This window comes from Aspergillus clavatus, genomic scaffold (assembly GCF_000002715.2).
Source record: "Aspergillus clavatus NRRL 1 1099423829795 genomic scaffold, whole genome shotgun sequence".
Classification (NCBI taxonomy): Eukaryota; Fungi; Ascomycota; class Eurotiomycetes; order Eurotiales; family Aspergillaceae; genus Aspergillus; species Aspergillus clavatus.
Window position 1 is genome coordinate 164,271 of NW_001517104.1, and position 24,174 is coordinate 188,444.

Genomic DNA, 24,174 nt, shown 5'->3' on the forward strand with positions numbered 1-24,174 from the left:
AATATTCGGGCTTGGTGTCTACGCAGGGCTTTTTCTTCTTTTTTCCCTTCCTCATTCCTCACATTTAACCACCCTAGGTTCCCCACCAAATTTTGTTATATCAACTGCTGGAGTTTTTTTTTTTTTCCTCTTCCCCTTGTATCCGTTGCCTTTCTTTTTTTTTCCTTCATTCGTCAAATACCCCCTTGTCCATTTTCATGGAAAGAACCGATCTGTTCATTTGCATTTTGCTCGCCTCGCTTTGACCGGGAAAACGGGGGGAGGAGAGAGAGAGAGAGAGAGAGCCAGGACGGGGGAGCACAAAGAAGACAAAAAACAGGGCGTCCATTCTCGGATTCTTTTTGTACCACTACACTACTTAACTTACTTGCTTAGCTTTTCTCTTCTCTTTTCAGAAACAATTGGTATTAGTACTATTTTTCTTATTTGTTACCTTGCTATATATTGTCTCCGTTTGTTATCTTGTCGATGAGGGGAGGGGGGCTAGTTCTAGGTTCGTCGGAGCAAATTCATACAGTGACTGATACTAAATTACCGGATTACGCGGTGTAGCAACAAAAAGATATGAATGAGAAGCGTTCACCCCGAGTTTTCTTTTAAATATTTTTCGGGGGCCCATCAGACTTTCTTTCCAGATGAATCATTTGGAAGTGGTATCTACACCATTAACCATGACATGAGCACATGAGAGTTACGTAAGAGAGAGAGAAAAGAGAAAGAGCCAGAAAGGAGTGAGACGCATCGTGAGTCTAGTAGAAACTCTCGACGATACTCTCCTTGTTGGCAGTGCCCATGCCCACACCACGAGGCCCCATCTCGCCCAACCGGAAGACGGACTCGACGACACTCAGCTCGGTGGCGGTAGTGTCGAGACCGGTGACGGCCAGCCAGTCGTTAACGACCATGCCGGCGCCGACGACGGGGCTGCCGCGGTTGACGCTGCCGGCGACCAGGGGCACCTGCAGCAGGGAGGAGAGCTCATCCTGATCGCGGACGGAGGTCTTGGGGTGGACGATACCGCCCTGGTTGGAGAGGGCCATGTAGGAGCCCGTCAGGACGTTGTCGGCGATGGTTTGCCGGAAGACTTCGACGCCGAGGACGTCTGCGATACTATTTTACCCCGAATCGAGTCAGTATGATACCCCGAAACAAGAGAGAGAGAGAAAGGTGTAGCAGGCAGGGCTGCAACGTACATTTCCTCTGTCTCGCGCTCCAGATCCGGGTGCACGAGGGCAACATGGTCATTGGCGCAGATGACATTTCCCAGCGCCGAGAGCCGCTCCTCTATCCGTTGGATTTTCACCTCGTCTGGCAGCGTATTCCGCAAATGTTGCAGTTCCTGATCTGTTGTCGTTGTGGGCACCAGCAGACCCTTGCGGTTACTATGCAAATCATGAATCGTCAGTATGAACTGCAAGCAGGCCAGCATACGATTGAACCACAAGAGTCATGAAGTCGCGGGAAGGAAGGGGGCCAAGGTGGGTGAAAGAAGAAAAAAAAAAAGAAAAGAAAAATCTCCCAAGCTACATACCCCGCTGTAAGACGGCCGACAATTCGCGTTCCGGCAATGGTAGCGTGGCAGATGGGAATGACATCCTGCAGTTCAGCCTCAAATACACTATATTTCCGTTTTGCATTAGAACCATGTTCGCGTTTGCGCCACGCAAGCAGAGAGGATCGGAGGGAGTGGCAGCTGCGCACCTGTAAAAGTTCTCTGAAGCGCCGATGGCGACAATCGCGTAGGAGTTTGTCAGCCGGGCAAAGACACCGACTCTAGACGAGAAAAAAAAGCAACCGGATTAGTCTGAATCCAAAGTAAGATAGAGAAGAGAGAAAAGAAAATGGAGGACAAAATAAAATAAAAAATTGAAAATTAAAGAATTAAAAAAATTCTGCTACTCACTCGTTGGAGTTTTCAAATTGAGCGCGGACAGCCATCTTCAAGAGTATTTCTAGGTGCTGGTGTTCGAGAATGGTTTGACGGGGAGAACGGTGAAAACCACAGACGATGGCTCGAGAGCAAAAGTAACCTCCAGCGATCCAATATTCCAAAGAGAGCGTCCGTGTGAGGCTATAAGCGAAGCCGGGTGACGTCGATACAGAAAAGTCGAGGAAGGAGGGGAAAGTCTCGTTTGATGGAGGGGGAGGAAGACCACCAAAAGCGAACCGTCGCAGGTCTTGGGGCAAACGAGGACAGTCGAAGATTGACCAGGAGAGTGCTGGAGTTTGTGAGAAGTGCAAGAAGAATGCAGCAAGCGAAGCAGCGTCGAAGCGAAGTAGTTATTATTTGAATGAAGCCGTGAAGCCCAAGAAAAGAACCATCAGAAAAGCTCCATCCAATCGCCCCGCTTGCTGGCGGCTAGACCCAATCGGGGCGCAGCAGGGAAAAAAGAGTCATCAAGAGTCATTCTTCGGACTAGACTAGATAGGACTATGAGTCGACTTGACGCTTTACAAATTACAATGCGAGAATGAATCAGCGAGACTGTTCCCCTCAGGTCCACACGGCTGGGCAATCTCCCGCCACTCTGGGAGTCTTGATTCCTCTATCCATAGTCCTATAGTTCCTATAGTCCTGTCCATACACTCCAACGCCCGGTAGACTGTCCCTCAGTAGTAAGCAGTATGTGGTTATGTACACTGTAGCCTTCTAGAACAAAAACAACAAAGGACCCAGGCTCATCTTCTGGCCCGAAACAAGAAATGAAAAAAAAAGGGGGGGGGGATTGTACAAGCTCCAGAAATAATACAGTGTCTCAACGACAATCACAAAATGCATCCGCCCGGTGTGGCATACTGAAACATGGCCCAGAGCTTTCGCTGCTGAGATGCATTATCTTGCACAACCACAAAACAACCTCTAGTCGCAATGGCGCACATGAAAGAGCATTGAGCCCTTTTCAACGCCTGAACAGAAACCCATAGACAAACACAATGGCTCAAAACTCGCAGCATAATGCGCGTCGGATACATCCAAGATTGCTGGTCAGGAAATATGAGATAAAACGCGAGAGGAAAGGAGAAGCAGAACGATGCCGGTCCATACTGAGACCCAACCCAACATATTACGTCGAGTCCGCAGGCATGAGAACTCCCTGCAGCCGCTTCCCCGGGAACTGCCTGGTCAAGAAGCGATGAGTACTCTCGATCTAAAACGGTGGACGGGGCCCTGGTGGAGGTGGAATCCCAGGCCCCGGCGGTGGAGGGTGTGAATAATAGAGTGGAGGAGGAGGAGGCCCGGGCAAAAACCCGGGGAGGGGAGGACGCTGGAAATTGGATCCAGGGGGAGGAGGCAGCTGTGGAGGACCAGTTCGGGCGGCAAAAGGATCAGGCAATTGCCCAGCGGGCAATAATCGACGTGGCTGTTGCCGCTGCGGGTTGGGTGGTGGCAGCACAAAGCTCCGGGGATCCGTTGGACCCGGAAGCATTTGAGGTTGAGGGGGCTGTGGAAGAATCGTCCGATGCGTGGCGGGCCGTGGTGTCGCAACCGTTCTGGGCGGTGGTAGAGTCGAAGCGAGTGCGGCATCAGCTAGAGCGAATAAAGCCTCGGGCCGCGCCTCAGGTATCGACGGAGGGGGAGCTTTGTTGATCTCTGCCGCCGCCGCCGCCGCTGCTGCTGCTGCTGCTGCTGCTGTTGCTGTGTCCTGCGTTTGGACGACGCCCGTTGCCTCGATAATGAGATTGAGGACGTCGTGTGCGGAGAATCCTGGGAATGGACCGGCTTCCCTCAAGTCGTTCATTTGCGGCTCGATGTCTTCTCTCAATTTGGCGCGTTGGATGAAATCATCCCAGCCATGGAGAGCACGTTCATAGAGGCCAGCCCCTGCTGGGTTTCGAATGAAGGAGGAAACATATCCTCGCTTCATCTCTTTAGCCGGTGGACGGATACGCCCAGGTTCCGCTTCGGTCTCCGACTCATCAGTCTATACATGACATGGTTAGCCTGTGGTCTGCTAGGGGTTTCCTCTAGTCTCTCTGAGCATATATATCCAACACTCACCTCAGTATGTTCATCGTCCTCCGCTGCATGTCGGCCCTCAACAAAAGCCATGTATGCTCCTTGACTAGCGAGGAGATGTTCGTCTTGAATTTCATGACATTTTATCTGTGTGAAGACCACCCCGGGTGAGCCCTGTTCGGAATTTCGTGGGCAAGGGCAGCAAAAATGACTTACCCGAAACTGCTGCTCAATATTTTCCTTCTCCAGCGCAAGCATTCGATTCGCAGTCGCGACCTTGTATTCGAATTCTTGGCGCAATATCTCCTTGCGCGCCTCGAGTCTGTCCTTCAGTTGCTGATTGACCTCCTCATATTCTGGCACTTTCTTGTGGGCGTTTTTATCCCGCGCAAGCTTGCGTTGGGAATGTTCGGCCAACACAGATAAAGCCAGTCGCTGAGCAGCGGCTACCCTTTTGTACGCTTTGTCCAACTCCCGCTGCCGATCTCGCAGCTGCTGAGTAGCAGGCGTTGGGGAAGGAGAACGCACCGGTTCTGGCTCCAGTTCAGCATCCTGATCGTGGTCGACATCTATGCCTTTACGCCCGCGACCTTTGCCCTTTCCCTTTCCCTTGCCTTTCCCCTTCCCTTTCACTTTCGCTTTTGCTTTCTGTAATCCTCCTCCTCGCGTCGAACCCCCCACGCCGCCTCCACGACCACGGCCTCGACCCCGGCCTCGACCCCCGCTAGCCGCGAAACCGGTACCATTCTCGGAGACTGGTTCTTCGACTTCTTCGGCGATCTGACGGGACTCATCCCCCGCAACCGCCACCGGAGCAGCAGGGGTGGCGTCATCGGTAGCATCAGCAACATCGGCGTCAGCAATAGTGACATCAGTGTGGAGATTCGCAACTTTGCCCTTGATGCCACCGGTAAGCTCGGCATCGGCCGTATCAGCGTCAACAGTAAGAGGTTCCGTGGGATCGGTCGTAGATCCGACTTCAGCACCATTGTTATGATCAGTGGGTGACTGCGGTGTGGATTTGCCATCGACTTCATTCTCAGCTGCTTCCTGTATTTGCTGGTCTAATGCACGATCAATGTCCGCATCTTCCAATTTGGGTTTCTTCTGTGGAGTCTCGTGGGTATCAACTCTGCCCTTCGGTCTTGGAGAACTCCGTTTAAGAGATTCGGCCGAACTCAAGGGGGATATTTGGTTGGATTTTTCGTCCACCTGGAGGTCCTTGGAATCGGTCACATTGTCCTCGTTCTTGTCAGGGGTATCTTTCATTGAAACATCTTCATCCACAGGATGCGTAGTTTGCTCTTCGGTGGATTGCGGGGCAGAATCAAGAGCTAGAGGCTCGGTCTGCTCTGCGAATTCGGTGACGGTGGGTTTTGAAGGAGACGAAGAAACCGCTGCATCATATGAAGAATTCGAAATTTCAATCGTATCATGGCTCACATCAATCATATGTCGACTTCTGGTCCGTGTCCGCCCACCGGGGACAAGAGCAGCGGAGGGGCTCGCGTCGAGCGGTTTCGTATCTACCCGCGAATCCGCCGGGGCAGTTTCGGTTGATGGTACGTGAGCTCTCAATCTCGCCGACTGCCTCGTCGTTCTCGGGGTTTCTTCAACAGTAGGAGCCCGTTTGACGCGCTTAGACCGCGGGGTTTCCGGAACATCTACTCTCGCTGTGTGATCAGCTAGGACTGGAGCTGGCAGCATAGTAGGAGCAACTGCGGCCGCGGCAGCAGCACGTGCGCGAGAGGTACGAGTTTCGCGGCCAGGATTCGCCACAGGGGTGTTGTTAGCCAGGGCCTGGCGAGCACTGTTTGCTCTGGCCGTCTTGGTGCTGAGCGTCACAATGCGCGACGGCCGACCATTATGAGTAATGGTAGTAGAATTCGTATTGCTATTAGCAGAAGGAGTACTGGGAATATTCATGTTGTGAGCACGAGCGTCTCGGCTGGCCCGAGCGCTCCGAGTGATGCGGATATTCGCACCATCCTCCATGGAAGAATCTGTGACCGCTATCAGGATCGAGACAGACACGGTTGGGGATGGATGAGCAAAGATCTTACCAGCTGTTGTGGGCATAGGTCCTACAGAAGTAGAGTTCGAACCAGAAGATGTGGCCCCCTGGTTCGTCTCGTGCTTACGCTTGATGGCCGCCATCGCTATCTGTCACGAAAGATGGTCAGTGATGTATGTTTTAATGGCAGGGAGGCAAGACGCGCAAAGAGCGACAGTGAGAGAGTGAGAGAGAGCTCAAGGACTTACAGCCCCAGAGCAAAGGAGGAATGAAGAAGAGACGCGAAAGAATAGATATGCGACAGCCAAGGCATTGACGAAAATGGGACCATCAAAAATTGATGGTATAGTTGTGGATGTAGTAGTTCACCAGATGTACAATAAGAAAGAATGCATAGAAGGTGGAACAGAAGACTAGATAGACTAAGAAAAGGAAGCACGAGAACAATTAAACAATGAGATGAAGTGGGTCTGGGATGAGCACCGGACATGAGAGTTAAGCTGGGATGGAACAGCTGGAAGCATAATTGTAGGTGTTAGAACGGAACAAGCATGATGAGAGACAAAATTGGAAAACAACAACAAGTACAACAGGACATAAACCAGAAGGAGAGAGAGGTTCCTGACCTGGAGTCGAAGCGAGGTGGGTTGGTGTTGAAAAGCCGACTGCGCAATGCAGTCAGGTTTCGAGGTATCGTCAACGTTGTGTTGTAGTAGACGGAGTAGACGTAGTTAAAAAGTAGTAAGTAGTAGAAGGGGGTGTGATGAGAGGAGTTTTGAAACCCGATGCTGGAATAACCAGAGAGGACAGAGGTAGAGAGAGACTCCCTTAGTAGTCGATGGAGTAACCGTGTAGAATGTAGATAGATAGCTCAAAGGATGGGGAAGACAAGGTCGAAGCGATCAACAGCCTGGTGGGAAAAAGTAAAGACGAAAGTTGAGTTGTGGTTGGTCGACTTTTTTTTAAACGGGCTTGGGTCGCCGGAAGAAGTACAGAAGTCTGAACGTACTAGTAGTATTACTAGTAGTGTGTAAGGTAGGTAGATATGGAAGTAGAAGGGAGGTTTAAAAAAAAAAAAAAAAAAAAAAAAAAAAAAAAAACGAATCGAATCTGACAAGGTCCAGGAGAAAGAAGAAGAACAAGAAATAGGTAGAAGAAGTAGATTGGAAGAATGGAAAAGAAACGCGAAGGGGAAGAATTGCGGCGACGTTTTGGAGTGAAGCTGCCAGTCGGAGTGGTAATAGTAAGACAGCAAGACGGTACTAGGTAGTAAGAAGCACCGCCGTAAGAGTCGGAAGTAGACAAAAATTCGAGAGCAAAAAGATCAAGGCGAAGAAGAAGGACGACGTGCGTTGATGATCCCCATGTGTGCGGCTCGTTTTTTACTACAGAGTGACGGCGACAGGCAGAGTTTTGTAGTCAATCGGCGCTGAGAGCAAGAGAAGAAGAAATAGAGAAGAGAGATAGATCAGAGATAAATCAGAGATAGTTCCCGGAAGAATGAGGATCCTGAGTTCTTGTATAGATAGATGACAATCAAAGATGAAGAGAAGAGAAGAGAAGAGAACGAAGACGTTTCCACCAGTAGTGCCTCAGCTCAGGTAATGAAGAAGTGCCTGGTTTGTAGTTGTAGTTATTTTGACGGAAAGGATTTTGACTGGGTCCAAGCAGTCTGTCTGCGTGGCGCAACGGCCAGAGTATGAGAGAGTAGAATAACAACAACAATAACAGATATCACTAGGCACCAACAAAGATGGATTGATAGAACGAACCAGGTATCAATAGTGAAAGGATAGAAAACAAGAACTCCCTGGTACCGATCTAAGAGGGCATATAGAGGAGATACCGCAGGGGGCCAAGCTGCAGAGAAGAAGCGGAATAGGCCAAGTACCAAGTCAGTCTATCTGGCAGTTGAAAAGAAACAGATTCAAAGTACAATCAAGATGATTGATTGATTCTCTGAATTCTTTCTTTTCGCGCATCAAGAGATCTGGAGAAAAAAAGCCGACAATTGACCCATCGATCTCTTGACTCCCCTTCCCTTACCTCCGGAACCAGATCTATACTCGATTCCATCCAGTTCGGCCAGAATTCAGAGACCAGAATTAATCAACAAGATCCCTCATCATTCTTCTTAGCACTGCGATAGGAATATCTTCTTTTTTTCGATATAGAATCTTCTCCATTTAACGACAATTGGATATCTATCAGCAACAAGATCATCTTCGATCCCACTCCAGTACCAAATCTCCCCAGTCTCACATTCCATACTGGAAAGGTATCGCCATGGATTTGTTATTCGGCACAAGCAACAACCATAGTACCTACATGATCAAACCCCCCTTGCGCATCTGTCACGAGAATATCCCTGGCGAGCAGTAGAGTAACACCATCATCCCAGATGCAGCGCATGCGAAGGCTCGCCCGCTGTGAACCCGAATACCGCGTAGTACAGTCCTGATGTCTGTACTACTCCGGGTTGCCGGAGCTAAGCTTTCAAGCTTCAAATTCAGTCAAGGTATTTCTATTTGATATTGATATTGGAGCTTATCTACATCTAGGATATAAAGCATGGCTTAGGTACATAGTATCGTTTATTCACATCGGTATCTCAAAACACGCTGGTCCAGAAATTTATAATAGCAAGACAAAGGAAAATCAATTCTGGCCACTCCTCCACTTAGCTTTCATCTGGGGATTCATGCAAATCATACCGCTTCTCATATCGAGTTATACTCCGCCGCACATCAGCAGCCATGATAAATCCCGGTATTGCATTTCCTCCTTCCCCCTTGAGTTGGTTGTCCATCCTGCTCTCCGTCCCTTGTTCCTGGTTCATCTCGCCGTCATGGTCCATCCGTTCGAACAGCGGAGATCGACTCCGAGACCCAGGGCTCCGAAGCGAGTTGACAGACCTCACCCGACTTAGTGTCTTCACGGAAATGGTCTGCCCCGCCGCGGGCGAAGCGTGAAGGGTTGTGCCGGGCATGGGTGTCGGAGGAGGCGATACGCTGTTCGAACGGAACAGTGGGTGGATGTTGCTCTCGTCGGCTGGTAAGTTCAGCTTCGGCGCGGGGGGCATTCGGGGAGTCTCCACCTGGATAGTTGATGCGGCCGGAGAGGTTCTGCCAGATGATGGCTGCAGCATCAGGCTGTCCAATGATCTCTTGATCTCCGACGGGGTGCGTTGAATCTTCCGCGGCGCCGGGCGGTCTTCGGCATGGATGCTGGAGCTGTCACGGCTGTCTCGCTGTGCATCAGACTGATTGCGCAATCGACCGTACTCCAAGGAGGACTTTCGGGCCCCCGGGGAGTGAAAATCAACCGAGCTATGTTTGGAGTCCTGCTGAAATAATGTTCTGCCAGAGAAGCGCCGGCCTGGTACAGTCGAGGCAGTTGGTAAGATTGGAGAGAGACAATCGTCGCAACTTGTTTTCCGATCAATAGACGGCCGTTGAGACTCAGTAGTAGTCGAAGACAATGCTTTGAACGCCCCTCTATCTTTCAAGCTGGATCGATCCGAATGCAATACAAGCTCTTGCGAGAGCGAGCTTGGGGAACGTTTGCAGTTATCTTTAGTCAAAGACACCAAGAGAAGCCCAACAAACAGTCCTTGGCTGAAGACAGAAAACACCCAGATAACACATCGAGAAATATGTAATACCAAGTGCCTCTGGGGTAATCTAGCCTCGGCCGTTATTGCTGTGAGCTCATGCGTACTCCACGCCACCACCCCAGCGATGATCCCGGTGGCTATTGAGAGATACACAAGGGAGAGGCCGTATATCGCGGTCCCCCACCCTGGCCAGCGCTCTGAAGATCGACCCCTCGTCCAATTCAACATCAGCGCACCTATTACCATGCAGCTGATGGCGCTAAGAGCAACAGTGACTGACTCCATAGAGGTGGCTGTAGATGAAATCGATCTGGCAGAGGCAATGCATACACCATGGACAACGGTAGCAATCACGCTCAACGCAAGGGAGATGCCTCCCAACGAATATGCTAGGCCGGCCACGTGCATATTGGGGCTTAGAGATGATTTTCTGCCGTCAGTCCGCAACAAGAGTGTTGATGCCAACTCGGTAAGGGTGGGGGTTATGCGCGTGGAGTCCAATTCGCAACCAGAATCCAGGATAGCAATGGACGATTTTCCGTCAATAGAAGAATCAAGAAGGGGGAGGCACAGTTGGAAACTCTTCCTCGTGTGATAAAGGGAGCAAAGTCACAACGCTGGCAGATGTATGTCATAAACAAGAGGCAACAAAATGGATCATTATATTGGTCAGCCGTATCAATATCGTAAGAATTAAATGACGCTGCCAACCCTATACTCGCGAAGATAGCATCAATGTTAGAAGAGCAATTGATATTAATTATAGAAAGAGTAGGAATATGAGGGGTGTTGTGGTGTGACAAGCATTGAGATGAGGACTGGGGTATACTGACAAGGGGTGAGGGAGGACACGGGGTAAATATGCTGTCAATTGTGACTGGGAAACCTACCGAATTGGAAAGGCTCCAGGACATCTGATATCTATCAAAATAAGAAATAGCTGCATGACGGGTGAAAGAGTTCCTCAAACATCTAGATTTGCGATGGATGGAATCCTTCGATCGAAGGCCCCCATGAACAGGGGTCGGGCAGTCGGATATCGATCTGTCTGTCGGCGAACTATGCTTCTTGCTGCATGATTCGCATCTCCTTTCCCTCTTATAGGTTCAGTCTTCGCGCTCGACTGCGAACTTGCCTTCAGTATCTCGAGCAATCAATCAACCAATTCTTTGTGCCATCTTGAGTCGCCTCTCCAGGAACTCCCCTGAAGGACGGGAACTGTTCATGGACCTCGATTACTCCAAAGTTTCTTGCGTGCTCGAACCATCGTGAAGATCTCTATCGGCCTATCGTGAAGAGCATTGCCAGCATCTGGAAGGCAAAAGACTGTTTACTTGCATGGAACACGTCCAGAAACAGAGATTTGTCAAGGTTTGGTGGCATTGTAGTGGTGCAGAAAGTGGACGGGAGGATCTCCAGGATATCGGGACGGCCCTATAGTATGGTGGTTCCGATTTGATTCCGAAATGGGGCTGCAAACGCAGGTAGCGAGGATATGGTGTGCTTTTGGTGGAAATGTGATGTCTCATTTAGTGGATTGATGTTTGTTGGAGATCAATCCGGAGTAGCTCGGAGTAACCTGGGAAGGATGTAAAGTGGCAAGTGATAAAGACATCCATCCCCAGGCAGGCATCCCAATGGTGTTCCCGGTTAGACGAACCGGAGCAAGTGGTGTGTTATTTATCTGTTAAGGATGGTCGACTCGACGTCGTTTGGATCCGTTTGCCTCTCGATTTCTCTCTCTAACTACCAGAGACTCTACATACAATTAATTGCGGATCACTATCTACCACTCAATTAGTGCTTATCTGTGTGATAGATCCATCAGATACATCCTGTGGGTGTTTTGACCCAGTTGTCCACTCTTCCACAGTCCACATTTCTTCTACTCTTCCATCTGCAGACCGAAGACGAACATGGCGATAGAATGCTTTAAAGCAGGTAATGGAGAGATGTGGCTGTTCTATCTTGTCCAGGTAATAAGAGGAGTCAGATTGCCGGCTTCTTTTAGTGGCTTAATTGATGGTGATACAATAGCGCGACAATATTCCCAGCTGATGTCTCTTTTGGCTGGTTCAATCTGCAAATATAGAGTCCACCGGGCTTGACTCGACTTGCAGTTAATTGCAGCTGCGAGAATTCGGTGCATGGTTCATGTCATGTGCGTACAGAATGTGCCTCTGGTCGTCTAGATACCCGTTAGATATATATCCAGAGAGTAGATACAGAGTAGATAGACTGAGAAGGATTCCCACGAAGTGATGTTTCGGAGAGTTGAACTTTTTCAATGTCAGCTCCTGTAAGGATAAATATCTCCGAGTAGTTGTAATATCATTGTCTTTCCAACTTTGATACTCTCCTCTTGTCTCAACTGTGTTGGACAGTAGTTAGTACAACTTACTACAGAGTATAGATGGCCGCCAAGACAAAGTAAACACGGAGTTAGTAACTGTGGCTGGATCAGCATTAACTAAGCTGTGGCTGGACCAGGGGACGTGGCGCAGCTCGCCGTGACCGCCTCCAGCTTTCTCCCACTCTTCATCTTTCTTCTTGGGGCGTCATGATTATATGGTCATCACTCTTTACCATCCTGCGAATCCAGCGATATCTCATTTTCGGTGCTGTGGATCGTCCTGGTCTTGACTTATCATATTCCATTTACTTCTTCTCAGTTGCTGCTGTGAAATATTGACCTTCTGCGTCTCTGTGCCCTCGGTTTCCAGCTCACCTCTTGCTTCTCCCCGCCTCTCGTAGCCATCTCCTCTCCTTCGGTGGCGCAAGATGAAGCTCACTTTCAAAGTACGTTCGTTCATCCACAACTCAAAGATGTCGGTATTTGAGCGTCAGAAATACTGACTGGGATGTCTTCTTGATAGGATTTGAAGCAGCAAAAATTCGTCATCGATGCAGAACCTTCGGAAACGGTAAGTGCTCTCCTGCAGGCGTTGATAGCTTGCCAGCGTTCTGCCAGTGCGGGGCTCATTGAAATCTTTTCCAGGTCGGACAAGTGAAGGAAAAGATCTCCAAGGAAAAAGGATGGGAGGTATCTCAACTGAAGCTCATCTACTCTGGTCAGTTACGAACAATAATCTATTTTACCTTGTTTCCCAGTTATGCCGGCGTTAGGCATCGTCAAGATACCATCTATACTGACACGGTGTCCAACTTTTTGCAGGCAAAATTCTCCAAGATGATAAGACAATCGAAACATACAACATTGAAGAGAAGGGATTTATAGTGTGCATGGTATCAAAGGTATGAATGACATAGTGTGATTGTCCGAGTTGGCTTTCCGAGCGCCAGCAGCTGACTCTGGGATCCTTTATAGCCCAAGGCTACCTCCGCTGCCGCTACTCCTTCACAAGCCCCTTCGACGCCGTCGAGAGCTGTTGCTTCGACACCGGCTGCTCCTCCCGCCCCGGCCCCGTCTGCTGCCACTTCTACCCCCGCTGTACCTGCGACGCCCTCGCCTGCGGCCCCAGCCCAGCCATCCGCGGATACCCCAGTTGCGTTCAATGATCCATCCGCATTGCTTAGTGGTGCTCAGAGCGAGGCGGTCGTTGCTCAAATGGAAAGCATGGGTTTTCCTCGAAGTGATATCAATCGCGCCATGAGGGCGGCTTTCTTCAACCCCGATCGCGCTATCGAGTATCTGCTGAACGTAAGCCACCGTCAACAAACATTCCGCCTGTGGATTATGGGGCTAATGTTCTCTTAATTCAATAGGGAATTCCGGAAACCATTCACCAAGAGCAGCAGCAGCAGCAGCAGCAGCAACAGGCTGGTGCTGGCGCTGCCGCCTCGCCTCCTGCTCCCTCGGCTCCTTCGGGAGAGAGCGTTCCATCCTCTACCGGTGGCGATGAGCCAGTCAATTTATTCGAAGCCGCTGCACAGGCTGGTACAGGAGAGGGTGCTGGTCGTGGCGCTCGTGCAGGTGTTGAAGGAGCTGGAGAGGCACTTCCCAATCTCGAATTCTTGCGGAACAATCCCCACTTCCAGCAGCTCCGCCAGTTGGTCCAGCAGCAGCCGCAGATGTTGGAACCCATTCTTCAGCAAGTCGCCGCCGGCAATCCTCAGATTGCCCAGCTGATTGGACAAAACGAGGAGCAGTTCCTCCAGCTCCTGAGCGAGGAGGATGATGGTGCGCTCCCTCCAGGCACCCACGCAATTAGTGTGACAGAAGAGGAGAGAGATGCCATCGAACGTGTAAGTATACCTCCGACGGTGCTTTTTCTTTCGTTATAGCTTCTAAGCTAATCGATTTGACAGCTTTGCCGGCTTGGTTTCTCTCGAGACTTGGTCATCCAGGCCTACTTTGCGTGTGACAAGAACGAAGAGCTTGCGGCCAATTACTTGTTTGAGAACCCCGACGATCCTGATGACCTGTGATGAAACACTCTCCCGTGCCCCGGCTTGAGGCTCTCATCGATGTGTCGCCTGCCAATCTCTCGAATCGATTTTCCCCTCTAACGAATAACAGCATGCATGTCTCTTTAGGCGCTATACGAACCCGGTTCTTCTAAGACAGGGTTTCGAATAGATGGCCTAATTTTTCTTTCCTCCTGTCAATTTCGCTTACGTCCGTTTCCTTCACCCCCCAAACAGCTCTTCTATTGAATAAATTTGGGATCCCGCATTCCAACGTATGAGATTTATGTCTTCTATTCTCTTTTTTAAATACGACGCCCGCTGGTCATGTACCTAATTATTGAGACGAAACGGGATATCTTGATGGAGCAATCGTTCTCCTGTATTTTTCCATATCGGGTCCAATCAAGGAGTCCCCGTCGTCGAGCCCACTCAATTTCTCACGTCATCAGAGGCATGGAAGCTTACGCAAGCATACTAAAGCATAACTGTTAATAATCCAAACCCGTAGAATCAGATTGATCGCAAATTGTAGGCAACAAGAAGAAGCACCAGGCATGTGGTCCAATGATCCCGCGCGCTGGATATCTTTGCTTACTCCCGCAACCACCAAATTGGAAGGGTCACTGGCTGGAACTGGAAGATATTTTCCCCATTCCGTTGTATTCTTATCGATTTGCCTAGCTCTGTCTATGGATCAAGCATGGTACTTGCAAGCTATTGGGTGTTCATTGGTTTTTTGTATGTATGCTATGTGGGTATATTTGATGCAGGGGGGTATCCAAATCCAAAAGGATTGTATGCGAGATCAAGACGGATGATGCTGAGCGGTATGAGTGGTAGCCCTGAATTCCTGAGAGAAGAAAATGGCACCAGATGCAAACATAACTCATTGCGAAGCTCGTGATTATGGCTAATGGCTAATAAATATAATCGCTGAAAGGGACAGAACCAGGACAACGGAAAGAGGGAGCAAGAAGTGCGAAGCTCAAGGGCATCTCGCCCTGCGCGCGATCCAGACGTTTAACCCGCGTCTGCCGACCACGCGCCTCAGCGTCGGGATGAGGCCGTCGTCGCCGATGTCGAGATCGTCTAGGTTGATATGTTTCCTGTACGACCAGAGCTCGTGGAGTTCGAGGTCCGATGGGTCTGCAGATGGAGACGTGTACCGGTCGAGGAAGGTTGCAGAGTTGGGGGCGACAACGAAAACGTGTTTTGAGGTATCGCTGGCGGGCTTGACCGTACAGGATGGCACTGCGCTTTCGAGTTCTCTGGCCATTTCGGGGCCCGAGATGCCCATCAAATCCCGAGTTTCGATGTCCAGCTGGGAGCTGGTGTTGTTTCCCAGCAGCCACAGTGGAGGCGAGTATGTTTTCCACCATAGCACGGTCGCAGAGATTCCCGGCTGCTTTCCTGACACATCTTCCTGCTTCGGCACATTCGCCGAGATGATGGAGGGAATTGCCAACTGGACGGGTACCACGCCGCCCTGATGGTAGACGCCCATGAGGAAACCCAGCGCGGCATTGAAAATGATCCACGATGTCAAGAATACACGAGACTTGCGCATGCGGAAGCAGCTCAGCAGCAGAGGCACGCACGGGATCAAAAAGCGAGGTTCTTGGTGCGGAAAGATCGAGAGCATTGCGGTTCCGGATAATGCAGAAACGGCTTGCGTAGTCTTCAGCCAAGAAGGGATGGCCGAAGGATTCCAAAACGACAGAACCATTGCAACAAGGGCGGGCCCGAGGAGCTGCGGTAAGTTCACTAGAAAATGTTGGTAGTGCGGATGGAGTCCATGGAGAGCCAGGTTCGAAGTGTTCGTATTATAGCGTAGATTGTTGAGAGGCGTGACCACAGGAGCATGGAGGGCATCCCAGACCGAGGCAGACGGGTGATAGAACCGCGTGTCGACGATGATGGCGATGCCACAGAAGAATATGCCGAAGACCGCAAAAACAAGGAGTGAGATCGGCCTGCGCGCCACGATTGGTACATGCTGTGACGAACAGAGTTCCCCGAAAACGATGGTACTTACCTGCGCCAGAAATGGGGCAGTAATTGAAGCCCAGGAATTAGCAAGAATGCTGGAAAAGTGATGCGGTTAAAAACACCAGCGACAGCAATCAAGGACAGCATCACACAGGAGAAGATGGACGAGCGTCGCTATAAACAGCCATTAGTTCGGGGAATAGCTCTTGTCCAAATCGCAACATCCATTGGTAGGGCAAACCTTTTGCTCAACGATGCGACGAATCAGCACCAGACCCCATGCGACCAACAGCGTCTCAATGGAGTTGGAGAAGGTGTGCGTCTGATATGTCCAGGTGACATATGAGGATGCAACCAGCACCACGGCGGCCCGGCGATGGCGCGGAAAGGGAACCAGCTCATACACGGCCCAGTCCTCCAGGACGAAACTCAAGAAGAACATGACTCCCCTCAAGAAGTAATATACCGCCGGCGGAGACGGATTCCCTGTCTCCAACTCGGCGTAGAACCATTTCAAAAGGTTCATGGGCAAGTTGTAGACCGGCCATAATGGAAAGACACTACGGATGGGATTGTTCGATGTGAATTCCCACGGTAATCTCGACGGGTACGAGAGTGTACGACCTGAAAAGTTCCATAAGCTTCCTGGTAGAGCGATCTAAGGGTTTGAATCGATGATGACTTCTGTGTTTTGATTTTCTTTTCTTGGTGGGGGTGGTGGAGGGAGTGAAGGGACAGACAATATGACCAGCATCGCGGTCGCATTGTGGATGCAACAAATAAGGAACAACATTCAACATACCGGCGAAGACCTCAGGGCCCTGGAAGTTCTCATCTGGATGGAGATAACTTGGGGAGAGCGCAAAATACACTCGTACCAGCAATAACAGCAGGTATGTCCGTCTCCACATGACTTAGACGTCGATGAAGGTACGGGATACCCTAGGATGAAAGAAAGAGAACAATGAGTTTGGGCGAAAAAGAATCGTCTTTAAGGGAACTAACAACTAAACAACTAGATACGCTCCAACATGCTGCTGAATCAACAAGCTTAGGACCAAAGAGAAGCTGATCCGAAGCATCCGATAAGCTTTGTTTTTGTCCTTTTAGTTTCGAGGGCAATAATAAGAAATCCAGAGGAATGAGTAAAGGGGGTATTTTTTGGCTGATTTGCTGATCCGTCAGGCACAATAAAAGGACAAGCAAACGAATCGTCTTATTATTGCGGCTGAAGGGCAACTCGGTGATTTTAGTTCAGTAGTCATTTTCGTTTTCCCTTTCTCCTCCGTACTTTTATTTTATATCTATGGTCTAGATATACACTTGCTTTACTGACCGGGCGCATCGAGTCGGCTGATGAGATCGATCAGTGGCCTCAGGAAGAAGACCTGCTGAGGTTGTACCTTGGTCATTGCAAGCATACCAACTTTAAATTAATACCTTCCCCTATGGCGTAGATAGTTGTCAGCTGTCTGGTAAACTCTGTTAGATGTCAAGATTTTGCAGACGTCGAAGTCAAGACTCACTTTTGGTTCCAGGAGAATGAGCCACGGTCAATGTTTGCTAGTATCCTTGTATGTCTAAGAGCTACATAAGACAAAACTTAACTTAAAGTATCAACAAATGGGCTTGTAGCTCAGTGGTAGTAGCGCTCGCTTTGCATTGATAAACGTGCAGATTTTCAGATCAAACATGCGAGAGGTCCGGGGTTCAATCCCCCGTGAGTCCATTATCTTTTTCTTTTTTCTCTTTTTGCCCCTCCAACTTCACTACCTCACTACCTCTAACTATACAAAGAAAGTCATGAATTTCATCAACAAATGTATACTCTTCCTTAGTTACACTTCACGGCAAAGAGATTATGGCTTGAATCAAAGCTTTTTTACTAATGTGGTTATATCATCATACATTTGCCTCACATATTATTGCAATAGGCTAACAGTAATCACACCTCTCTGTATTTTAGTTGTACCACAGGACCCTCAAGCAGTTGGGAAGAAACCTGCCAATGGTCAACAATATTTGCCAGACTCTGTATGCTATCCTCTGGTTACATGTTGTCTTCATCCTAACATTAACATTCTCTATCAGTAGTTATGAACTTTAAATCAACCTCCATGGTCAGAAAGTTCCCATCACAGCCTCACGAATTCTCTGATGGATTACCCTACCAATAGGTCACATGACCCACAGACGCCTAAGTTTGCCACCTACCACGTGTACTGGGCTTGTGGTTTAGTGGTATAATACTTGCCTTGCAAGCAAGGGGTCCGGGGTTCGATTCCCCGCGAGTCCATGTTTTTTGTCTCTCTCTCACATCCAATTCTTCCCCAACATTCTATTTTTTACTTGGTTGCACTCGTCTTCTGATTAGCGAGACCAAAAATCGGGATGCCAAGAATATGCATTGGGCTTGTGGTTTAGTGGTATAATACTTGCCTTGCAAGCAAGGGGTCCGGGGTTCGATTCCCCGCGAGTCCAGTTTTTTTGCTTCCCCTGCCCACTGCTTGATCTCGTTTCTCTTGGTTCCTGGTTATGCAGAAGATCTTTTTATGCTGAGCATCACCTGGTACCAGATCTATCTATCTGCAGTCATGCTGATAGGAAAATTAATGTATACCTTGCGTATATTTTTCTGGCAGATACTCTCATGAGCGTCTCTCAAAAGATGAAACCTCCATGTTGAATACCTTGGTTAGAGATGGTAGTGATACATTGGACCAGTGAGCGGTATCGATGCTCACAAAGACTGCCTTTCCCTTGATCCTTTTTTTTGAGCTGCATACCAGGGTCGATCCCAAAAAAAGTCTCAAGGAAAGGCCTTTATGGGGTGGAGCAATAGGAGAATCGTGTCCCTTTTGATACAAATCCATATGCTCATATCAAAATCATCAACCGGCTCATGTCGCTGTCTCGCGTACTGCTTGCTAAGGAAAGGTGACTTGCTGGTAATGAATGACTGGGAAACTTCCTTGTTGAAAGTCCACAATGATTTCATTATAAATAGGATGGAAGTGAATAGGACATTCCATTGTAGCCAACCCCTGGTCTGGACAGGTAACATAAGAGTTCGGTGGTGAGCCAATTATTATTCTTGACGCTCTTTGTACTCGTGACTTTGTCATCCATTGAAGCAGACCTACTCTCTCTATTTTGTATTTCTTTGATCTGAGAGAAAGTCTGTACGAGTGAATCCTTTTTTTGTTTCATAAAATGAAAAACCCGAAGATAACTAATGTCAAGGCATCAACTCAGCAGATTCGATGGCCAGGCTGCCAGCTGTACTGGTAGCCTCCATTAGTACTGTGTATGTAGGCGACTTAGAAGGTGATAGTAGATAGTGGGGTCGAAGGTGACTGCTCGCGGCGCTTCCCCCAACAGAGATGCACTAATCACATACAACGAATGTAGGAGGAGCCGCAAGTTTCGACCTCTGTTCATTCACTACTAAACTCACGATCGACCACCCAACAACAACACTTGTATTTAAACTCTCTCTTCCACCTTCTTCCACTCTCCGACATTTCTGGTGACTCCTCAGGATTAAGTGCGATCGATTCCTGCAAGTCTCTTGAATCCAAAGCATCCCCCTTACTCCATCTCAGAATCGTTGGTTAGTCTTGCCCCCACCCCAGTGCCCCTCGCATCATAAAGTGCTTGGAGATTACGCAGTCGCGCTCGAACTTGAGGAGCTGTTGCAATCGAAGCTTTCCGGGGATAGGGTCTCTAACAACTGATTAGATAGCCGAGCAAGTTTTCTTCAAACCTCTCCAAAATGTCCACCACCGTCACTCTCACCAGCTCCGATGGCGTTGACCTCACGGTCGGTAAGTTTTTCTACCGACCTTAATTCGTTGCACATACTTCGCGGGCAAGGACTGCGGTCTCATACATTTGTCTTTCAAGAATTACACTAACGTGTACACTCGGTTAGACCGTGATGTCGCCGAACGCTCGGTTCTCATCAAGAACATGCTCGAGGATCTCGGCGAGTCGGGTGAAGCTATCCCCATTCCGAATGTGAGTGAATAGCCCCTGGTTTATCCCGCGAGACGTTCGATTCTCATAAAATACTGACTTCTCTCGCTCTGTGACAGGTCAACGAAGTTGTGCTGAAGAAGGTCATCGAGTGGTGCACTCACCACAAGAATGATCCTCCCAGCACTGGTGACGACGATGACTCCCGCCGCAAGACCACCGATATCGATGAGTGGGATCAGAAGTTTATGCAGGTCGATCAAGAGATGCTGTTTGAGATCATTCTGGTATGTCTCGGGCAATTCCCCCGCCCCCACGGCAAATATGCTAATACGTAAATCCTACAGGCTGCCAACTACCTCGATATCAAGGCCCTTTTGGATGTCGGCTGCAAGACTGTTGCCAACATGATCAAGGGCAAGTCTCCCGAGGAGATTCGCAAGACCTTCAACATCCAGAACGATTTCACCCCTGAAGAAGAGGACCAGATCCGCCGTGAGAACGAATGGGCTGAAGAGTAAGCTCGATTTGATATCTACTGTCTTGAAGTCTCCTATGCTAACTATCCGCTCACTGTAGTCGCTAAATGCGCTCACTGATCAGCGCCATCATTGCATTCTTTCTTTGACTGTTTCATCTGCTACCGTGGGCTTCTTCTGACATGACAGAATGAGCGGCAGCAACGATGTTTCGCCATGACTTTATCCGGTCTAAAGGTAACTTCAGTTCTACGGCGTTCGGTTCCTTTGACTTCCCAGCGGTTTTTTGCTTCTTGTTATTTCCACTGGCTATTTCCTCTTAGGCTTTCAGCCTCTTGATTGGGAGTTGTCTTCGCTTGTTCCAAAGAGATGGAGAGGATTCAGCTCTTATACCACCCGCAGGTGTGTTAGCTTGCTAGGTTGTCATGTCTATATCCATCCAAAATTCTATGCCCCCCACAGGCTTCTGGTTCGGTCTGCGTCGTTAAGGTGTCCAAGTGTCTCCTTTTTGGGATGAACTCTGAGCAGAGATCACAAGGCTCGTATTTTCTCTGTGAACATGAAGTATTGCTTCGCATCACTTGAAAAGATCCGAATCATAGAAAGGATGTTAAGACTCGCCAAGCTCTATCTTTGCGACCGTGATGTAGAATGCTTTGCCTATTGACCACCCAGTCCTTTCATTACTTCTTGAAATCTCCTGTCAAGAGAAATGTTCGCGTAGTGATCGATCCATAAAGGCCTCGTTGATAATCATTACCATCATGATTTTTTCTTTTATTATTTAGCTTGCGTACATGTAGAAATGCAGACTCATTACGTCCAGAGCCCGACACCGCTTATCCCCCACCCTTACAAGATCGCATTTCGTCACAAAGTCCAGAGGTGGAAATGAAGAGAAGCTTGAAGCCATTCGCGCAGGAACAGCTGGGCTAGACTAGAAGAGAAGAAAAATGCAAGTTCCCCAAGATGAATCGACATGTCATTCATTTGATACTTTTCTTTTCCGAACAGAAACACCGAGAGGTAGGTACATTGAAGAGCGGGACGAGTTCCGGACGCAGATGGATCATCGCGAGCAACATTTTGCGGTATCACAATCGAACGAAACAGCTGGGGACGGACATCTCGGTCGGAAAGGAAAAGGGATTCGTCTCGAGTTTAGATTCCGAGACGGGTCTTGCGCCAGTGTCTCCGCTTGGCGTTGTATCTGGTAGAAAAGAGAAAAGAGAAACCGTCAGCTGGGGGGTTGTTCTTTCGCAGTCCTTGAACAAGACAGTAGTTTCCAAATCCTTCGCTCCCTTCCTCGTTTGATTGTTGAACGCATAATAACGAGGTAGGTATCGCAAGAGGAGTGGTGTAGGCGAGGCGTCGACCCGTTCCATTCCCTTTTTTTTTTCCCATCCCGAGTTCGAAGGATTTTTTTTTCTTCGAAATGCCATGTAGAGAGGAGAAAAAGAGGGTATTTACCTGATGGTGTTACCGGTCCTGAGACGAATCCACTGGGGAATAGGACGGTTCTGTCTCTGGGCTTTGGCAAGCTTCTGCTTGGTGCGGAAACTCTTGTGGCTCTAATCACAACGAACAGGCACGTTAGCGGGCTGTCACTCCATCAAGGAACACTTTATTTCCTTTCGTCATCGAGGGCGAAAGCGTTGAAAAAAGATATCCTGACATCGAGGATATTTTCGAAAACATAGGGGAGGACTGCTAACCGGCATCTTGAAGACTTGTCGCGACGGCGAGCTTGGGATATGGACTGGCGATAGTGAGGTTGTCGACCGTCTTCAAAGGCCTCTCGTAGTGGTTATTTTTTGTGTGGGCAGGGCTTAGCGGTTCGCTTCGGGAAGGTCATGTGATATTTGCCTGAGGCAGAGATTTGAGGCTCCCATACTTTGACCTCTGGAAACACCACCTTTCCTATATTATCAGAGCGACAAATGCGACAGAGCAGCTTATATTTCAAGATCTGAAGAATCACATGTCGATTTTGTAACGTCCTTGCTTACTCGTAGTACCAGACTCTGGATGCTCCCCGACTTCGCGGTTTATCCGAACCAAGTCATCTGTGACTATTGAAGGTATTGAGAGAGGCTCTCATTTACTCCAAGGCCGCACTGGCCTGTTATTTCCAAGTCAAAATAAGCTTGGAGGACATAAAAGACCTTCTGAACTCTGAAATGTGGCACGTAGCCTCCATAGTCTATCATGGACACACCCGAGTCATGCTCATCGGAAAATTAGGTTGGTCTATACGATAGATCTACTCCGTACAGAATCTCGCAAAAACATGATATCTTATGAGTGTCCTAGCAATCAATCTCAGCAGTATCTTAGCCTCGTCCTTCCAAATGTCAATAGTTGTTACATGGGACCCATACGAGAGCTTCGCGTTTTCGAATACCCTCGTTGGGTACGTACCTTAGGCTGCAGGTTTATTACGTCTTCTGGTGAGCGTGCTTTATCTACTGGATACTCCGTAGATACATCGTCCGCGTGTCTATCTAATGCACCGGTTGGAATCTATCCGACTCGCTATTGATAAGGCTTGCGCTCTCTTGGAAGATCACACAATTGGGGTGGTCGATATGATGAAGCAGTGAATCGTGAAACTAGCATTTGAACTCCAATAGTACTGCTGCTGTGTTATCATTTAGATACTAAATAGATAATCGCTATTCCGAACTCCATGTATTAGATGGACGCAATCGGCCCTCCCACATTCGAAAACTAACTTTTCGAAAGGGGTTCAGATTTAGGACATAAGGACTCAGGAGATACGGAGTAGGTAAACAGCACCGAACGCGCGCAGACTAGGTACCTATCTATCTACTGAGAGGCTGAGCCTTGAGGAAGACAAGAAGAGTATCCAAATATGAAACAGGCCGCGTCGATACTTCTTTCAATGCCACCGACAAGATGCACCAATCAAGGTCTTGAGAGTTGAAACCATCTGGGTTCGCCTCCACGATAATCAATAATCTAGATGATGGGGTTCCTTTTCAAGCGTCTGACTGGATGACAGACAACCTAAATTGACAATACATCGCTTAAAACAAAGTTGGGTGGATGTCGGGGCTCATATCTGCCGAACGCCGACTGCATTTAGAAAAAGTGCATAACAGGGTTGATTAGATAACAACTGTCATCAGTCCCATCACTACTGCATCAGGCATGATCATGAACGCTACGGCCTCATTCTCATTATTTCTTCATCTCCAGTAAGGCTTTGGCGCAAAGCACTATCTACATACCCACTGTGTAAAACACGGAGAATTCAGCCGCTTAACGACTTTCAGTATCAGTTTGCTAGAATATTCTAGGCCAAAAACTCCGAGTCCATGTTGTCGTACTCGCTAAAGGATGCCAAGCTATGACTAGTGTCTCAGTCGGAATTCGGAGTAACCGACCTAGTCACTAACTCACTACTACAGTAAGTCACTATGCATGGGCAGTTAAAGATGACTCGTATACTATCCTTGCTGCCTTAAATAATCCAGAGTTGAGGATTGGTGGTGGGGAACAGAGTGACTCATGATCTGATCATTTCCTTCGGACACTGTCGTGTCGTATTCTCTATTAGGATATACGCTGTCGCGGTCCAACATTGGTAGATACTACTAGGCGGCAAAAAGCATTATCTATATTCTGCAAAGTGCAAATGACAAGCAAACGAAGGATCTACATGATGGGGCACGGTCAGAGATGCTGTGGATACCAATTTATACTACGACTGGGGAATTCCTCTAATCTCCAAATGTGATTGACA

General features: G+C 48.7%; 8 protein-coding genes and 3 non-coding genes across 11 annotated transcripts, besides 11 other annotated features; 5 read left to right on the forward strand and 6 right to left on the reverse strand.

Moving 5' to 3' along the window:
- The first annotated feature begins 263 nt into the window (after positions 1-263).
- Positions 264-284: a microsatellite.
- Positions 285-749: 465 nt separating this feature from the next.
- On the reverse strand, positions 750-1,938 carry ACLA_009280 (translation initiation factor 6; the record flags this gene model as incomplete). Its single annotated transcript, XM_001273933.1, has 5 exons — positions 750-1,110; positions 1,194-1,382; positions 1,532-1,618; positions 1,702-1,773; positions 1,904-1,938. The coding sequence occupies 5 exons, from the start codon at positions 1,936-1,938 to the stop codon at positions 750-752; spliced, it is 744 nt and encodes a 247-aa protein (XP_001273934.1).
- Positions 1,486-1,513: a microsatellite.
- A 1,211-nt stretch (positions 1,939-3,149) lies between the features above and the next one.
- Positions 3,150-6,115, reverse strand: ACLA_009290 (uncharacterized protein; the record flags this gene model as incomplete). Its single annotated transcript, XM_001273934.1, has 4 exons — positions 3,150-3,923; positions 4,001-4,105; positions 4,175-5,961; positions 6,022-6,115. 4 exons carry the CDS (start codon positions 6,113-6,115, stop codon positions 3,150-3,152), a joined length of 2,760 nt encoding a protein of 919 aa, XP_001273935.1.
- Positions 3,593-3,640: a microsatellite.
- Positions 3,610-3,639: a microsatellite.
- Positions 4,548-4,599: a microsatellite.
- Positions 4,650-4,679: a microsatellite.
- Positions 6,116-7,038: 923 nt separating the features above from the next.
- Positions 7,039-7,071: a microsatellite.
- Positions 7,039-7,072: a microsatellite.
- Positions 7,073-7,516: 444 nt separating this feature from the next.
- Positions 7,517-7,539: a microsatellite.
- A 1,113-nt stretch (positions 7,540-8,652) lies between these two features.
- Positions 8,653-9,996, reverse strand: ACLA_009300 (uncharacterized protein; the record flags this gene model as incomplete). The annotated part of the gene is made up of 2 exons (XM_001273935.1): positions 8,653-9,350; positions 9,921-9,996. 2 exons carry the CDS (start codon positions 9,994-9,996, stop codon positions 8,653-8,655), a joined length of 774 nt encoding a protein of 257 aa, XP_001273936.1.
- Positions 9,997-12,369: 2,373 nt separating this feature from the next.
- Positions 12,370-13,977, forward strand: ACLA_009310 (putative UV excision repair protein (RadW); the record flags this gene model as incomplete). Its single annotated transcript, XM_001273936.1, has 7 exons — positions 12,370-12,387; positions 12,465-12,512; positions 12,587-12,659; positions 12,764-12,843; positions 12,917-13,249; positions 13,315-13,794; positions 13,858-13,977. 7 exons carry the CDS (start codon positions 12,370-12,372, stop codon positions 13,975-13,977), a joined length of 1,152 nt encoding a protein of 383 aa, XP_001273937.1.
- Positions 13,340-13,363: a microsatellite.
- Positions 13,340-13,368: a microsatellite.
- Positions 13,978-14,944: 967 nt separating the features above from the next.
- Positions 14,945-16,859, reverse strand: smp3 (glycosylphosphatidylinositol-alpha 1,2 mannosyltransferase smp3; the record flags this gene model as incomplete). The annotated part of the gene is made up of 4 exons (XM_001273937.1): positions 14,945-15,932; positions 15,995-16,122; positions 16,190-16,572; positions 16,751-16,859. 4 exons carry the CDS (start codon positions 16,857-16,859, stop codon positions 14,945-14,947), a joined length of 1,608 nt encoding a protein of 535 aa, XP_001273938.1.
- A 714-nt stretch (positions 16,860-17,573) lies between these two features.
- ACLA_009330 lies at positions 17,574-17,677 on the forward strand. Its single transcript has one exon. It is a non-coding gene; the product is annotated as a tRNA-Ala (tRNA).
- A 495-nt stretch (positions 17,678-18,172) lies between these two features.
- ACLA_009340 lies at positions 18,173-18,244 on the forward strand. The gene has a single exon. It is a non-coding gene; the product is annotated as a tRNA-Ala (tRNA).
- Positions 18,245-18,357: 113 nt separating this feature from the next.
- On the forward strand, positions 18,358-18,429 carry ACLA_009350. The gene has a single exon. It is a non-coding gene; the product is annotated as a tRNA-Ala (tRNA).
- Positions 18,430-19,723: 1,294 nt separating this feature from the next.
- Positions 19,724-20,447, forward strand: skpA (SCF ubiquitin ligase subunit skpA; the record flags this gene model as incomplete). Its single annotated transcript, XM_001273938.1, has 4 exons — positions 19,724-19,775; positions 19,883-19,968; positions 20,046-20,213; positions 20,274-20,447. The coding sequence occupies 4 exons, from the start codon at positions 19,724-19,726 to the stop codon at positions 20,445-20,447; spliced, it is 480 nt and encodes a 159-aa protein (XP_001273939.1).
- Positions 20,448-21,189: 742 nt separating this feature from the next.
- On the reverse strand, positions 21,190-21,490 carry ACLA_009370 (uncharacterized protein; the record flags this gene model as incomplete). The annotated part of the gene is made up of 2 exons (XM_001273939.1): positions 21,190-21,342; positions 21,440-21,490. 2 exons carry the CDS (start codon positions 21,488-21,490, stop codon positions 21,190-21,192), a joined length of 204 nt encoding a protein of 67 aa, XP_001273940.1.
- A 76-nt stretch (positions 21,491-21,566) lies between these two features.
- ACLA_009380 (60S ribosomal protein eL39) lies at positions 21,567-22,046 on the reverse strand (the record flags this gene model as incomplete). Its single annotated transcript, XM_001273940.1, has 3 exons — positions 21,567-21,615; positions 21,876-21,976; positions 22,029-22,046. The coding sequence occupies 3 exons, from the start codon at positions 22,044-22,046 to the stop codon at positions 21,567-21,569; spliced, it is 168 nt and encodes a 55-aa protein (XP_001273941.1).
- Between the last annotated feature and the right edge of the window lie 2,128 nt (positions 22,047-24,174).